Below are 14,135 nucleotides of genomic sequence, written 5' to 3' on the forward strand. Positions count from 1 at the left end.
GGTATTGTATGATATGTCTGTGTTTTTGGGAGAAAGGTGCAGCATAAGGTAGTTGGTCTGGAGAACAAAAGCAGAGGGAAAAAAGTGTAACCATACTCTGTGGTTTGCCAATAGACCCAGATTGCGGATCTAGATTACCTATTTACACTTCCAGCAACCGTATAGAATCTATAAAGACCATATTCCTGGAGCCACCCTGACCTTATCAATATTGTAAATGGGAGAAAATTGTGGAAATCATTATTTTCAGTGGGATAAAATTCATGCCAATTCTTGGTATTAGTGAGATATTAAAATAAATGCTGTACCAATAGGTCTTATTAGGTGTCAGTAGGATAAAATCAGTGTCATTCCTTGGTGTCAGTGGGGTGTGATATGGGCCATTTTTTGGAGTTTAGGTGAACAAAATAATCCTGAAAAAGCTGTATCAATTGGAGCAAGAATAAATGTGTACTTACCTGAACACCGGCTGCAGGCCTTTGCCTCTGTTGCTCAGAACAATATTAGCAGCAAAGCAAAATGGGATTTTTTAGGCATCCACATTAACATAAATAAAAAGAAACTTTATTTCAAACATTTCAACAGCAGCAGTTTGATAAAAACAGTAAACCATATTGCCATTCAATTATGAATGAATGTGGATTAATTATGGTTTCACGTATGTAGGTCTCTATTACTCTTCCTGGTGAAGCAGACAAAATGGTATTTTAAATGTTTGAAATAAAGTTCGCCAGCATTTTGTTTTTAAGTTTTTTTTTAATTTTATGTTAATGTTGTTATGTTAATGTTAATGTAGATGCCTAAAAAGTCCCGCTTTACCATTTGTCTTATTCACAACAGGATCCTCTTCACCTATTATTTTGGGCTGGGAGATCCTTATGGATGTGGAGAACGTGTAGTAATGACATAAGCGGCATTTTCTGCACTCTGTATATGACGGGTGATCTGATGACAGTTCCTCAGGGGTGGGGCTGCCATGCCTTGCAATTACTGTATGTGTTCAGTGTCTCTGGGTTTCATTCAAGGAGACTGAGAAAAGGTGGACAGCTTCAGATATAGGTGTGTATTGCAGCAAAGGTTTTTGTAATGTAAAATTAAGCTAGCATAAAGCCTACTAAAATAAGTTTTGTAAATGTCTCATAAAACTAAACCAATGTGTTTATAAAGTCATTACTGGTCAGCAGTCTATAAAAACAAATAGCTTGGTGTGGTCAGAATGTGTGGCAGTGACTATGTGTTTCCAATCCTTGAAAAAAACATGTGGAAATCTATATCATACACAGAAAGCTTCATAACTATTGATACATTGTTTTGATCTAGTAAATTGTAATTATGGTATTGCTGTATATTCTGTTATTTAAATGTTAATAAATCTGTCAGATTGCTAAATAAAAAATAAAATATAAAAAAAAGAAAACTTTATAACTGTAATTGGCATTACAGAACAGAATTTAACAACACTCAGACATTGTAAATTTCCATTTAAATGAGGTCAGATTATGAAATCACGGGACTACACTACATCTAAGCAAACACTAGAGGTCACTCTCGTACTTTCATCATTACATAAGGTTTACTATCTGTTCTTTAAATGCTTTATGGTTATTTCAACACTGAGTGCGATTCAAGGGTATATGTAGGTATAATAACATTGGTATCAGGTGTCAGTTGTTTTGTATGGTGGTGGCCATTTTTCTGGAGACCTAAAGTTCACTGAATTACATTTATTCAATGCACGCTAACATGGCGTAAGTAGGAGACAATGTTATACAGGTGCTCTTGTAGTGGTCGAGGCGATGTCAGTGTGAGCGGCTACTCTGTGTGGAACTCTTCTATGAACAGCACGATGAGGGTTCTTATCGGTGAGGTGCTGGGTCATGTGATTAATGACTGACCAGTGACAGGCCGGGGTTTCTTTTACCTCATGTAGTGTTCACTTTGTAATTTTATGTCATAGTCACTACATTTTATAACCTGTGACAGATTACCTGTCACCTCTTATTAGGTGATTACTGGGAACATGCTTTCACACTGGTAGGGAAGTTGTGGTGCATTTACCACTTCTTGCACTACATATAGCGCCGCCCTGCAGCAGCCCCCATAGGGAATTAATAGGGGTGGCAGTTCCCACTCACTGACAACGCTGGTTATACCAGCGCCGCCATTCAAGTCATTGTGCCAACCACAGAGAGCCGCACAAATCAAGCAAGCGTCAAGTGTGAACCTGCCCTTATACCCTAGCCAGCCCTTAGATAAATGTAATGATTTGGGGCCATAATATTTAGCAAATGTTCACAATACTGACATGATAAATGTAGCCAGAATATTTATTGTCTTTATCTGGCTCCATGTTTGTTTCTCGCTCAGTTGTTCGGTTGTTCGCTCAGTTGTACTTAGGGGACAGAAAGCATTTTCCATAAAGCAATGTGGGCTCACAATACAAATGTCCACCTCAATATATAACAAAGTCTATTGTAGCTATCAATGCTTCCGCTGATGATTACCAATGTGTGGAAGCAGCCCACTGGAACTTGCTGCAAATTGAATGTTTTCCTTCATTTTGTCTGATGAGTTTTTTCCTCTTCATAGGAGGTGGCAATGGGTTCATTGGCCAATCTCTATCTCAGTTATTAAGGAAGAGAGGTCATAAAGTTACCATTATTTCCCGAAAACCTGGAGAACAGAGGATCACATGGGTGAGAGATATTGTATTTTACAAAATTACCATAAGTTATTTTCCATTTTGTTTATATTATATCGGCTCTATTTAATTCTGACCATAGTTGACCTCTTGTATGAAAGTAATTATCATTTCTTGGGAAGTAGTACATGAAGCCTAAAGCAGAACTAAACCAAAAAAAAAAAAAACTTTTGCAGATCCCCCTCATGGCGCTGTCCTGTTTGGGGTCCCACACCGTCCTGTAATCCAACTTCATGCCACCACCATCTTCCTCTTGTCTTTTTTCTTCTTCTGTCTACACTGCTCTGGTGCGAAATTGGGTGATGTACTGGCCAGAGCCGCTGAACACATTCCCAGATCTGAGCCTGCAATGGGAGAGTGGGTGGGGTTATGCCATCATAATGTCACTTTCATGGGTGTCATAATGGAATAACCCTGCCCACTCTACCATCGACCCGGCCCCTCTGGCAAAAAATTTTTTTAGATTGTGGCCCCTGACTAAAAATGTTTGCCCACCTCTGGCCTAGACGATGGATGAGTAGGAGGGCAAAGCTTGCGCAGTGAGATCGGCTAGTTTATTTTCCCAGACTTTTTTGTGCCTGAGTCCCGTGACATAGAAAGAAGAACCCGGATGAAGAGGAGAAGATGGCAGACCCTGGGTGCCAGCCCAAAGATGGGTACTGGGAAGACGCCGGACCCAATATAAGAAACCTTGAGACCGATCAACTGCACTGCAGGATTGAAGGTAAGTGTTATTTTTTTTTTTTGTTTTGGACACTTTTAAGTTTACTTCCTCTTTGAGAGAGGCCTGTATCTGTATGAAGTATTTGCGGAAAGTTGCTGTACATAAGCTACAGTCTCTGATTTCATAACTAGCGTCTATTATGGTTTATTCTTAGTTCTGGTGCCTTCAGAACGATGCATTCACCTGTGCAGTGCCTACTAACCCCATACATAAGTAGGTATTTAAGTATAGGATGCTTGAAATGGCATTTATCTATTTCAGGCTAATTACAATCTCCCATTACTACCACTCACCCAGGCTGTGCAGTCCTTTCTATCTCTATACATTTCTGATTTCACAAAGATAAATCCATTGAGATGTACTGTATAAAGTAACAGAAGTTAGGAGAGAGACGACTTGTGTGTTGCATGTATCAGGTCACATTGAACTAACTCATTAATGAACACCAATCACATGACGGGTCAGACCCTGGAGTACATGTAGGGCATGAAACCCTGATGACCAAAAAGACACTGGCCAGATGTCCTCATGGATTTGGATCTGGAAAGACCTATAATGGTTAATATAACAGAGCCAGATACAAAAGTAACAAATGCTGGGCTTTATTACATTACACACTACAAAATCAAGGATAGTACTACACAGGAAGATAACAGTCCTATAGATGTGCTGATCCTTTACTGTCCAGTCTACAGGCTGGGGCAGGTCCCTGACCAAGCTGCACTTTGCAAATATTTCATAGAATAATGTGGTTAGGTACATGGACATACTCATAAGTAATAAAAACAAGTCTGCTTTCTTACTCTTTGTAATGGTTTTGTTTTAAAGGTAGATGTTACCAAAAAGGGTTTGCCACCATGTGATGCAGTCATTAACCTTGCTGGAGAAAACGTTTTGAATCCATTAAAAAGGTGAGAATTGCGCATTGAATGTGGATTTTAAACTTGTAGACAGTTTTTTTCATCATAGCTTCAAAGTGATCCTTTTCTTTCCTTAACCATATATTTCAACCTTAACTCATCTTTACACAATACTGATATTTTAGCTTTTTAGTCACCTACTCCACCATTCTTCTTCTTAAGGTCATAACAAAGATGTCACATTTTGAAGAAGTCGTCACAAAAGTGGGGATTCTGGTTTAAATATCTTGCTTTCAGAATCCATGAGGAATATTCATGTCATGTAGCTTGACAGCACCACACTACACAAAACCTTTTTAGTGATAGGGAGAACCTAGTGACTTGGCCCCTGTTGTTTGATGATATCAGGATACTTCAACAATAGGAGTTTGTAGCAATAGTTTTCAAATCTAATTTATCTATCTATCTATCTATCTATCTATCTATCTATCTATCTATCTATCTATCTATCTATCTATCTATCTATCTATCTATCATCTATCTATCCACATGTGTTCCAGCATTTCCTACTGCATTCTTTATAATAAAAACATTTATTAATCCAACAAGAAGAGTGAAGCCACCTCACAATGGCTTAGTGAATATGTACTCAGGAAATCAGCACAGATATATCACTTATCGAGCATCCAAAATATTTAGGAATTGTGCCTTCATTGGGCAAATTTGAGTCCCTGCTTTTATGTGAACAAGCTGCCTCCAACTTGCAGTAAAGGGTGCTGTTCATACACCTGCTATACACTGAGCAGAATGCACAATCCATCCCTGAGTCAGAAAAATGCAAACAACACTACTGGAAGCACTATTTCTCTTGCATTGGTAGCTGCAGAGAGATGTACAACGCCATTAGCAGTAGTGAATGTGCTACCCTAAAAAATGTTAATAGGTGCCATATTTCTAAGGTTTCCGAGAAACATTTACTGTTATAATTAGAAATGGTTCTTTTTTTAGCACTCAAATTCTTTACATCTTCAAAGTAGGGAGACAATTGTCACACTTATGCAGGATTTTGGTGAATATTTTAGAAACGTCTTAGAAAACCTTAGCAGTTATGTGCTTTGTGTATACATTAGTTGGTTAAGCTCTGTCTGTATGGGGGCTGAACATTGAAGAATGTGTCAATATTTGTAATCACAGTGTATGATGTTTCTCTTTTCCTCCAGGTGGACAGAGCAGTTTAAACAGGAAGTTATTGCCAGCAGAGTTGAGACAACACGAACCCTCAGCGAAGCTATTGCCAGGGCAGAGAACCCCCCTCGCTCTTGGGTGCTAGTCACTGGAGTGGGTAAATAAATATTTGATTCTGTTTTTAGCCAACCTTTAGACATGTTCAACAAACCATTTACCATTAGTGTGTCTGAAACACAGAAAAAAAATGAATACTATTTGTTATTTTTTTTTTACAAACATATTCACTTTTTTTAAGCCAGTTAGGAATCTCTCTCTAGGTTGTAAATGGAAAGAATGCCATGGTAGGAAATCAGGATGTTTAGGTTCTTTGTAGACTTTACAGTGCGTTGTATTGCTATATCTGTACTCCCTTTAGGCAGAAACCAGTGACCAGAATTGGTCACATCACTAACTTTGTTTTTCAGGTTATTATCCTCCTAGTCAGACACAGCAATATACAGAAGATAGCCCTGGAGGAGATGCAGACTTTTTGTCCCGTCTAGTAAGGGATTGGGAGAACGTAGCACAGCTGCCCCTAACCGATGGCAAATGCGTCACACAGCTGACAAAAGTGCGGTCAGGTATGTCAACAAAAGTTATTAAAATACACCAAAATTTCAATAATAATGATATTATTTATTCAACATGAAAAATGTTCTGTATCTAATTGCAAACTAAATGATTTTTTAAAGTACTTAAAAAAAGAAAAAAGAAAAATTATAATAAAAGTTTTATACAGAGGAATGGGGTTGTGTCCACACAACTTGAACTAAGACAATTGTCCTCACATCAGGCAATAGTTGTAAAACCTTTTTTTCCTCATCTCTCTCTTTATCAGTGGCAACCAGGACTAATGCAGGGCAGATCAATACCTACTGGGAACACATACAGTAAAGCTGATATGATAAGGGTTTTCTGTACTCTATTAAAAGTTAAAAAAAGAGTCACGATTTTGACAATAAAATTAACAGCTTGAAAATTGCTTCTTACAGGCTACCAACATTTATTCATGTTGCAGAATAGTTTAGTCTGTGCAGCACTTTAGTTTTGGAGCTCACAATCTATTCTCCCCACCATAGTCTAATGTCTCCTACCTGCTTAAGGCCAATGCTGGGGGGAAGTCAGTCATTATGTTGTTGGGATGTGGGAGGAAACTGTAGTGGCTAAATTAATGCAACCAAGCATGGAAGAACATACAATCTCCATGCAGGTAGTGAATTCTCTTCTATTATCATTCTAAGCACTAACACTAAATATGATTACAGTTTAGACCAGATAGCTGTAGCTTTAGCAGCTAAGCAAGCTCCGACTAAGATGGGTTAGCACAGTGCTGTACCTATTGTGGAATGCTCCATGGATGTCTGTGGGCTACATTAGCTAAGGTCCTATGTGAGAGTGAGGCATCCCAGGGAAGTGAAGTATTGTGCTCTGCATGTTCAGTGATAACTGATGTAAACAAAGCCACTTCACTTGGCTTCTAGAAGCTGCTGCTATCATTTGTTCTTAGAGCTGCACTATTACCTTGTGTTTGATAGGGCAACAAGGAAGTGTACAAAAGTCTTTACTATAATTTAATGCAATTTTATGCTAATATTTGCTAATATTATGAAAGATTACAATTAATAGATACATGCATTTCACATTATGAGTCTGAGCTGAAAAACAATAGAACTTGGTGTGCAGTACATCTTGTTACCAGTAGATGACACCATTGATCCTTCATACTATTGGATGGTTTTGATTTAGACCAAATTTCTAACATTTTTTTGTAACATTCTTTGTAAATTGTATTAAGCTTCTAAAATCTCGTAATGAACTTCAGTTAATATTACATTCTAATAAATACGTTTTTCCAATCTGCAAGTAGCAGATATTCATGGTTTGTGCTAATCACAAGTGATAATTAGTTTTCCTAAAACACACACAATTTACCTTGCTGCTATTCCTAATTATTTTATCTCAGTGTCCTTGAATGTCTTGTTGCTCCTGAGATCCAAAACATGAGATCTCATTTGTTTAAAATTGAGCTGTAGTCAAAATTTCCTTTTAGTTCTCATAGATTTGCCACAAGCCTTTTACACCTAGGAACAGAAGTTTTAAAAACAAATGTGCAGACTTAGATCTTGGTGTGAGGAGAATGTTTCTTCGATGTACAAAGGAGAGAAAATTTGCTTCTGATTGCAGTGCAATCAAATCAGTAAGACTGCCAGTTGTTATTGTTGTCATTGTGTATTTATATAGCTCTGGCATAATTTGCAGCGCTTTACTGAGTCCTTAGTAATGTCACTGACTGTCCCTTACAATCTTATTCTCCTCACATTACATTGCTTTGAGACACACATGTAGGATAACTACAGAAGCAATAGGTTGTTGGGAGACAAGTTTTATTGTATGCTATGACAGATTCAGTTCTGCTTATATAGTTTCTTTTCTTCTGCTAGGTGTTGTATTGGGTCGCACTGGGGGTGCCCTCCCCACCATGCTGTGGCCTTTCAGATTGTGTCTTGGTGGCATTGTGGGTTCTGGAAGGCAGCCATTCCCTTGGATTCACATTGATGATTTATGTAGATTGCTGTGTCACACAATCGAGCATGAAAAAGGCATTGGTGGAATTCTGAATGCAGTGTCCCCTTCTTCAGCCTCAGATACTAATTCTGATTTCACTCAAGCCCTGAGCAAGGCATTGAGACGTCCTGCCTTTTTATTTACACCAGGCTTTGCTGTGCAGCTTCTGCTGGGAAATGATAGAGCTACAATGCTGCTGGAAGGACAAAGAGTTGTCCCAGAGAGGACTCTGCAAAGTGGATTTACCTTCCTGTATCCAGACCTTGACTCTGCACTTGCTGCACTCCTAAACTGAAAGAACATTCTCATTTATTGATGAAACAGTCATATTGTGTAATGGGGAACTTTAACTTTTCATGACTTATTTATTCAAAATAAAACTTTATTGTGCATATTAGAAGTGTTATATTTTTGCTTGCTTTGTATAGCTCAGAACAACATGTTTATGCACTTGGTTAAATTCCCGAGACTGCAGCCTTGTATTTTTCTGTGCGCAGAGCCTCTCTTTTATAACCATTGCAACTGAGGGACAAGAACAATGTCACCTTATAACAGGACATGGATAATATGTAGATACAAACTACATATACAGTTGCAGGTACATGTACATTTCATGTATCCCTAGCATCTCCTTCACTCCAGGAAACCGCATTCAACCTTACTTCTGCAGCGATTCACCAGTGAAAAGTAAATAAGCACAACCCCATAAAAAAAACTAGCACATGGGAACAGACTGTGATTTCACACAGGATGATCCCTGTTCATGCCAGTATGAGTTTGCTGAATGAGAGTAATGTGTTTTTCACAAAATATTTCAGCAGTTGAAGGAGACGTACTTTTTTCTTGGCATTAAAAAAAAAACATGCCTCCAAATGTTCCTTTCTTTGCTGTCTATGGCTTTATTACTGACATGAAGCAAACGTGCAAGTCAGCAATAACCATCTACATATTTATTATATTTGGCATTCAGTTTCCTATTATTCTTTGACTGTCAAAACAAGCAAGTAATGAGTGACCCTCTCCTACACAGTCAATGATGTGTTCTACGGACCATCTGAGCTTGTTTACGCCTGTCGCTGTGAAAAAAATAAATATATTCAGTTGGTTTGTTTGTAGGTTGTTTGCTTTCCAGTAGCAGTAAACTCATACCTCAGTACAGTGTGTTTACAATGAGCTCTCAGGATGGTCTTACAGTCCGTAGCTCCCCATACCAAATTTCCCCGACTCCTTAGCAGTACACAACCTCTTTTCAGAAGGACCATGACCTAAGGTAGGGGGGGAAATATATCTACCATTCAGAAGCCACCCCTGGCATCAGTGGTGTAGTCGCAAAAAAAGAAGAGGGGGCACGGTACGTGCCTGCCCCACTACACCCCTGCCCGTGTCACTCACAGGGGAAGACACTTCCCCCAGAGTGACATCATGATACCAGAACCTGCCCACTCTACTATCGCTGGTCTGGGCCTCCTGAACAAAGTGAGGGCACGGCGTTCCCACCTGTGCCTGCCCCACTACACCCCTGCCTGGCATCCTGTACAATCACCACTTGTGCACAAAACAAAAGAAATGTACAGCTTTTCTACATATACATTATCTTTGTGAGATATCTCCTGGCACTGTACAGTGCCTCTGTTCTATTCCACTTTGATGGCTGTGATGAGTGCTGGTATCTGATCCCCTGGACAGATCTTCACGATGAATGCAGCATGCCTAATGAACTAATAAAGGCACTGACCCACTTACTATTTGCAGTATTTATTACATTTCTTCAATGTGTTGATGGGCCTGTGTGTCTATGAGATGTGTCCAATCAAGCAGCGATTAGTACAAGGAATTGAATTCCTACTCTTGAGGATTTTCTACATGAGATAAATAAACAAAGCTTCAGTAATTTGAACGAGTGCCCCATCCACAACTGGTTCATGCTTGAGCCAGCCCAGGATGCAGAAATTAAAGTGTTGTTCATTGGCTTTAGGTCTAACAAATGGAAGGTGGTTGGGGGAATTAAACCAATGTAATCTAGTAATAATGAGTGCTGTGAAATGGGGCCAGGTTGTCTTTAGCATAATGAAAATCATTTTATTCATCTTGGCACTAAGGTAGCTTATAACTCAAAAGTGCACATTTTATTCTGGAACTTCTGTAACAGCAATGCAATATTGTTACTGGTTCAAATAATAGTGGTGTTATTAACAAATTACTCAGAAGCTTTTTTTTAATATATATATTTTTAATGCAGCACTAAAAAAAAATGATAAAACATAATGAATGAAAACAAAACAGTTTGTATGCATATAAAACGTGAAGAAAAAATAGCTAAAGAAAGGAAAATCAGGTTAGGTAATTATAGCTAAATTAGTTAATTGCATAACGTTTCCCATTTTCTTTAGTGTGGTAGATTTTAATAGGTTCCCTCTATGTATCTTTCTTACCTTTTGGTCTTACATACATGAAGATACTAATTGCTATATGCCAGTGACACTACCAGGGCATGGGTGAAACGTGGAGAAAGCTTTATGTCTTCCCTGCAATGAGTGAATCTTTAAAATTGCCCTCACAATCTTTACATAGGATACAAATGTGATGAGAAAAGAGGTGATCAGCATAATGGAAGATGTGATGGCTTCCTGGAGCTGCACAGCATCGGTATTAATACAAGCATTTAATAACAGAGATAACATCACAGAAGAAATGATTCAACACACTGGAGCAATATGGTAATCTCATTATTCTGATAGCTAAGGTTATTATGGAAAGAAAGGATCCTATCCATTCTCCAAAAATAAGTCTTTTGGGACTGTTGTATTGACAAAACAAATATCTAGAACAGACAGGTTACCTAAAAAGAAATACATGGGGCTGTGTAGACCTTGATCTGAGATGACTAGAACCAGGATGAGAAGGTTCCCAGCCATTGTACAGATGTAGATAAGTGGGATTACAAAGAAAAAGTAAACTTCAGCTAGATAAGAGGGAACACAAAACCCAACTAGATGGGGGGGGGAACACAAAACCCAACTAGATGAGAGGGGAACACAAAACCCAACAAGGTAAATTCTGTCACTAGAGTCAAATTTCTTTTGTCTGATGAAACAAGCTCATTTTTAGAGAGACCTTGTGACTTATAAATATGCAGCATCGTCAATATAATGATAAGTTCTGCAGTGAAAAAGAAAAGTCAAAATCCTTACATTTTACGTCCTCTAAAATCGAACATGAATTTTTAATTAGCTTCTTAACAAAAAAAGGTGCCCTTTGACAGAAATTTACGAATGTAGCTGCAATCTAAAAAGATGACAAACTTTAAATATAAAGGGGTTTGCATTAAGAGTAGAAAAGCCGGAGGGGCGTGGCCTGATAGCGGCGGAGTAAGACGTGTTCCTGAGAACTCCGTGTCCCGCCTGGGGATTTGTCACTGTGTCAGTGCTGCAGCTCCTTTTTCTCTCCGTTCAATGGGTCCCAAGGTGAAGGGACGCTCCGGAGGGGGCGATTCATCCTCTGGAGGCATCCCTGGCTTTTTCTCCGCGGAAGGCCGTGGTGCTCCTGACAAAGCCCCAAAGCCGGGGGCTCGATTTTTGGAAGCGTCCAACGGGCAGGCTTTGCGTCGCGACCCGCACATCCGCGGGCCAGATTGCAGCAGGAATCAGCTGTGCAGGGACCAGAGACGACCACCACACCACCACCAGAGGTAACATCTGCTTCTCCCATCCACAGCCCATGCTTTCTTCCCTCCTTGGAAACATCTTTAAGCAACAGCTCTGCTAATATGGACGCTGAGGAGGAGTAAGACTGGAAGGCCCATCTTAGGGCCTTACCTACCAGGCAAGATCTAGAGTAGGGCGCCTGGAAGCGAGCTGCAACGTCACGAGGCGCAAATTAATATGTTGTATTTGTTGCATGATGCCGCTGAGACCACAACAGGCGGAATAACATACGTATACAGGGTTTACCTGAAACCATACCGAATTCAGAGTTTTTCAGAATTCAGAGTACACAGCGGCCTATTCTATTTTTGCTAAACTTCTTGCTATTCCATCCGATGTTGATATAGAGATAGATCCGATTCATAGAACTCTGGGCCCACGCAGCACGAACCTGCAACTCCCTAGAGATGTTTTATGTCGGATACACTTCTTCAGAACCAGGGAAGATATCATGAAAAAAGCCAGAGAATCTACAAAACTATTGAATATGCTGGGGCACAGATACAAATGCTGCCTGACCTTTCTAAACATACACTGGATCTTTGTAGGGCTCCTAAACTGCTTCTAACAGCTCTCCGTGAATGGAACATCCCATATAGATGGGGTTATCCCTTCCATCTTGTTATCAGATCAGGAGGTAGAACTTTTGTTCTCCGTGAGCCATCTGACCTGCCTTACATTGTGCAGGATCTACACCTTCCAGACATCATATTACCTGAAAGGCCAACAGCGACCTCACTCCTCAACAGCAAACCAGCAGCATCACAAGCTCCTCCACAACCTCCGCCTGATAGACCTCCAAGTGCCTCCCCGGGTCATCTTTCTCCCCCTCCTCGTTTAACAACCTAGCCTGTTGAATTGGCATCGACGGCAGTTATTTTTGGCTCCCAGGCCACTTCAAGCGCTGTTCTTGGAATCTCCATCTGCCTTCTTATTTTTCCACGCTCATTAGGCTACCAAGCACCATCTGACTTCCTCCGACCCTAACTTGCACTACCGCCTGCCGTGTTTAGCCGAGTGATCGGCCCGCCCTTGTGAAGACGTTCTATATTCCTGTGTAAAATATTCAAGCTCTGTTATTGGAACTCTATCTACCATCTTCTCTATCTACGTACTCTCTAGGCCATCAAGTACCATCGGACTATCCCCGAATCTGTCTCACACAGCTCTCAGCCGTTTAGTCTATTGGACTGCCCAACCTCAATAGGAGCCTCTACGTTCCTGAGTGTAAAGCGTCTTATTTGCTTTGGGACTTTTCATATACCGGTAGCTATGTTTATTTTTTTTTTCATTTTTTTTTCTTAGTATACCTGAATGTCCTCTAGATTTTTTTCTATTTTGGTTGATATGCATGAGGGCTACTAGGGGGCATCCCAGCTTTGGTGTTTTTCCTGCTTGGCCAGGCCTATCCTGATATCTGGGATTTTATTTTCTGAATGTCTTAGCTTAATTTGGTAGGAGTTTGGTGAATTGCTCATCATCTGTGTATGTCCTTTATGGTATGTCATGTGATTTTGCTACTGCGATTCTATAATTGTTTAGTATACTGGGCACATGCTAAGAGTTTGTTCTTACTTTATATATTATTTATGGTTTTGCGGGTTCCCCCAGGCGGTAATCACATGTTTGTTTTGGATTGCTTGTTTGCCTTCCCCCGCCACGCGCAGACAATTCCCCACATAGGCCTGCTGCTCTTTTGCGCAGTGATTTGGGACCTTTGGGGTCCCGCTCTACTTTTTTCACCCCACGGTCGAGGTTTTAGCCCGCCTCACCTGTCTGGTGCCCCGTTCCGCGCCCCTTCCCCCTAATGTCATACATACTCAAGCCCATGTTTTGACAATCCGTTCCCCTAATGCTAAGGGTCTAAATAGCCCGAACAAATGCTCTCAATTGCTATATGCTCAACATAAAGCAAGAGTGAATATCCTATTCCTACAGGAGACCCATTTTCAATCCACTAGACTTCTCTCTCTCCACAATCGCTATTATCCCCTGTGGTACCATAGCTCCAATCTGGAATCTAGAACTAAGGGAGTTTCTATAGCTTTTCATAAATCGTTACCAGTACAGATACTAGATTCCCGCTCTGATTCTCAGGGCAGGTATTTGTTCCTAAAAATTTCTCTCTGGGATAAGAAATTTACATTGGCTTCCTTTTATGCTCCCAATCAACAACCCACAACGGCCCTATCTCAATATTCGGAGACACTGAAAGGGTTTGCTGAGGGATTTATTATTGTGGGTGGGGACTTTAATTGTGTTTTGGATCCCCGCATTGACACTTCATCAGGGAAAACTCAGATCTCGTATTCTAAATTAAACTCCCTTCGTTCTAAATTGCATGATCTTGGAAT

At 40.0% G+C, this 14,135-nt stretch overlaps 1 protein-coding gene across 1 annotated transcript; it reads left to right on the forward strand.

Annotated features, from left to right (window-relative positions):
- The first annotated feature begins 1,741 nt into the window (after nucleotides 1–1,741).
- SDR39U1 (short chain dehydrogenase/reductase family 39U member 1) lies at nucleotides 1,742–8,471 on the forward strand. The gene is made up of 6 exons (XM_072415147.1): nucleotides 1,742–1,862; nucleotides 2,590–2,696; nucleotides 4,254–4,336; nucleotides 5,506–5,627; nucleotides 5,938–6,093; nucleotides 7,954–8,471. The coding sequence occupies exons 1-6, from the start codon at nucleotides 1,763–1,765 to the stop codon at nucleotides 8,370–8,372; spliced, it is 987 nt and encodes a 328-aa protein (XP_072271248.1). The 5' UTR covers nucleotides 1,742–1,762; the 3' UTR covers nucleotides 8,373–8,471.
- The last annotated feature ends 5,664 nt before the right edge of the window (nucleotides 8,472–14,135 follow it).

The sequence above is a fragment of the Pyxicephalus adspersus genome, chromosome 6 (assembly GCF_032062135.1).
Source record: "Pyxicephalus adspersus chromosome 6, UCB_Pads_2.0, whole genome shotgun sequence".
Taxonomy (NCBI): Eukaryota; Metazoa; Chordata; class Amphibia; order Anura; family Pyxicephalidae; genus Pyxicephalus; species Pyxicephalus adspersus.

Excerpts from the sequence above, each read along its gene's own strand:
- SDR39U1 (XM_072415147.1), top strand. The coding sequence starts at position 1,763 with ATGTTATACAGGTGCTCTTGTAGTGGTCGAGGCGATGTCAGTGTGAGC. Across the intron at positions 1,863-2,589 it reads CACGATGAGGGTTCTTATCG|GAGGTGGCAATGGGTTCATT; the intron begins GTGAGGTGCTGG and ends TCCTCTTCATAG. Across the intron at positions 6,094-7,953 it reads GCTGACAAAAGTGCGGTCAG|GTGTTGTATTGGGTCGCACT; the intron begins GTATGTCAACAA and ends TTCTTCTGCTAG.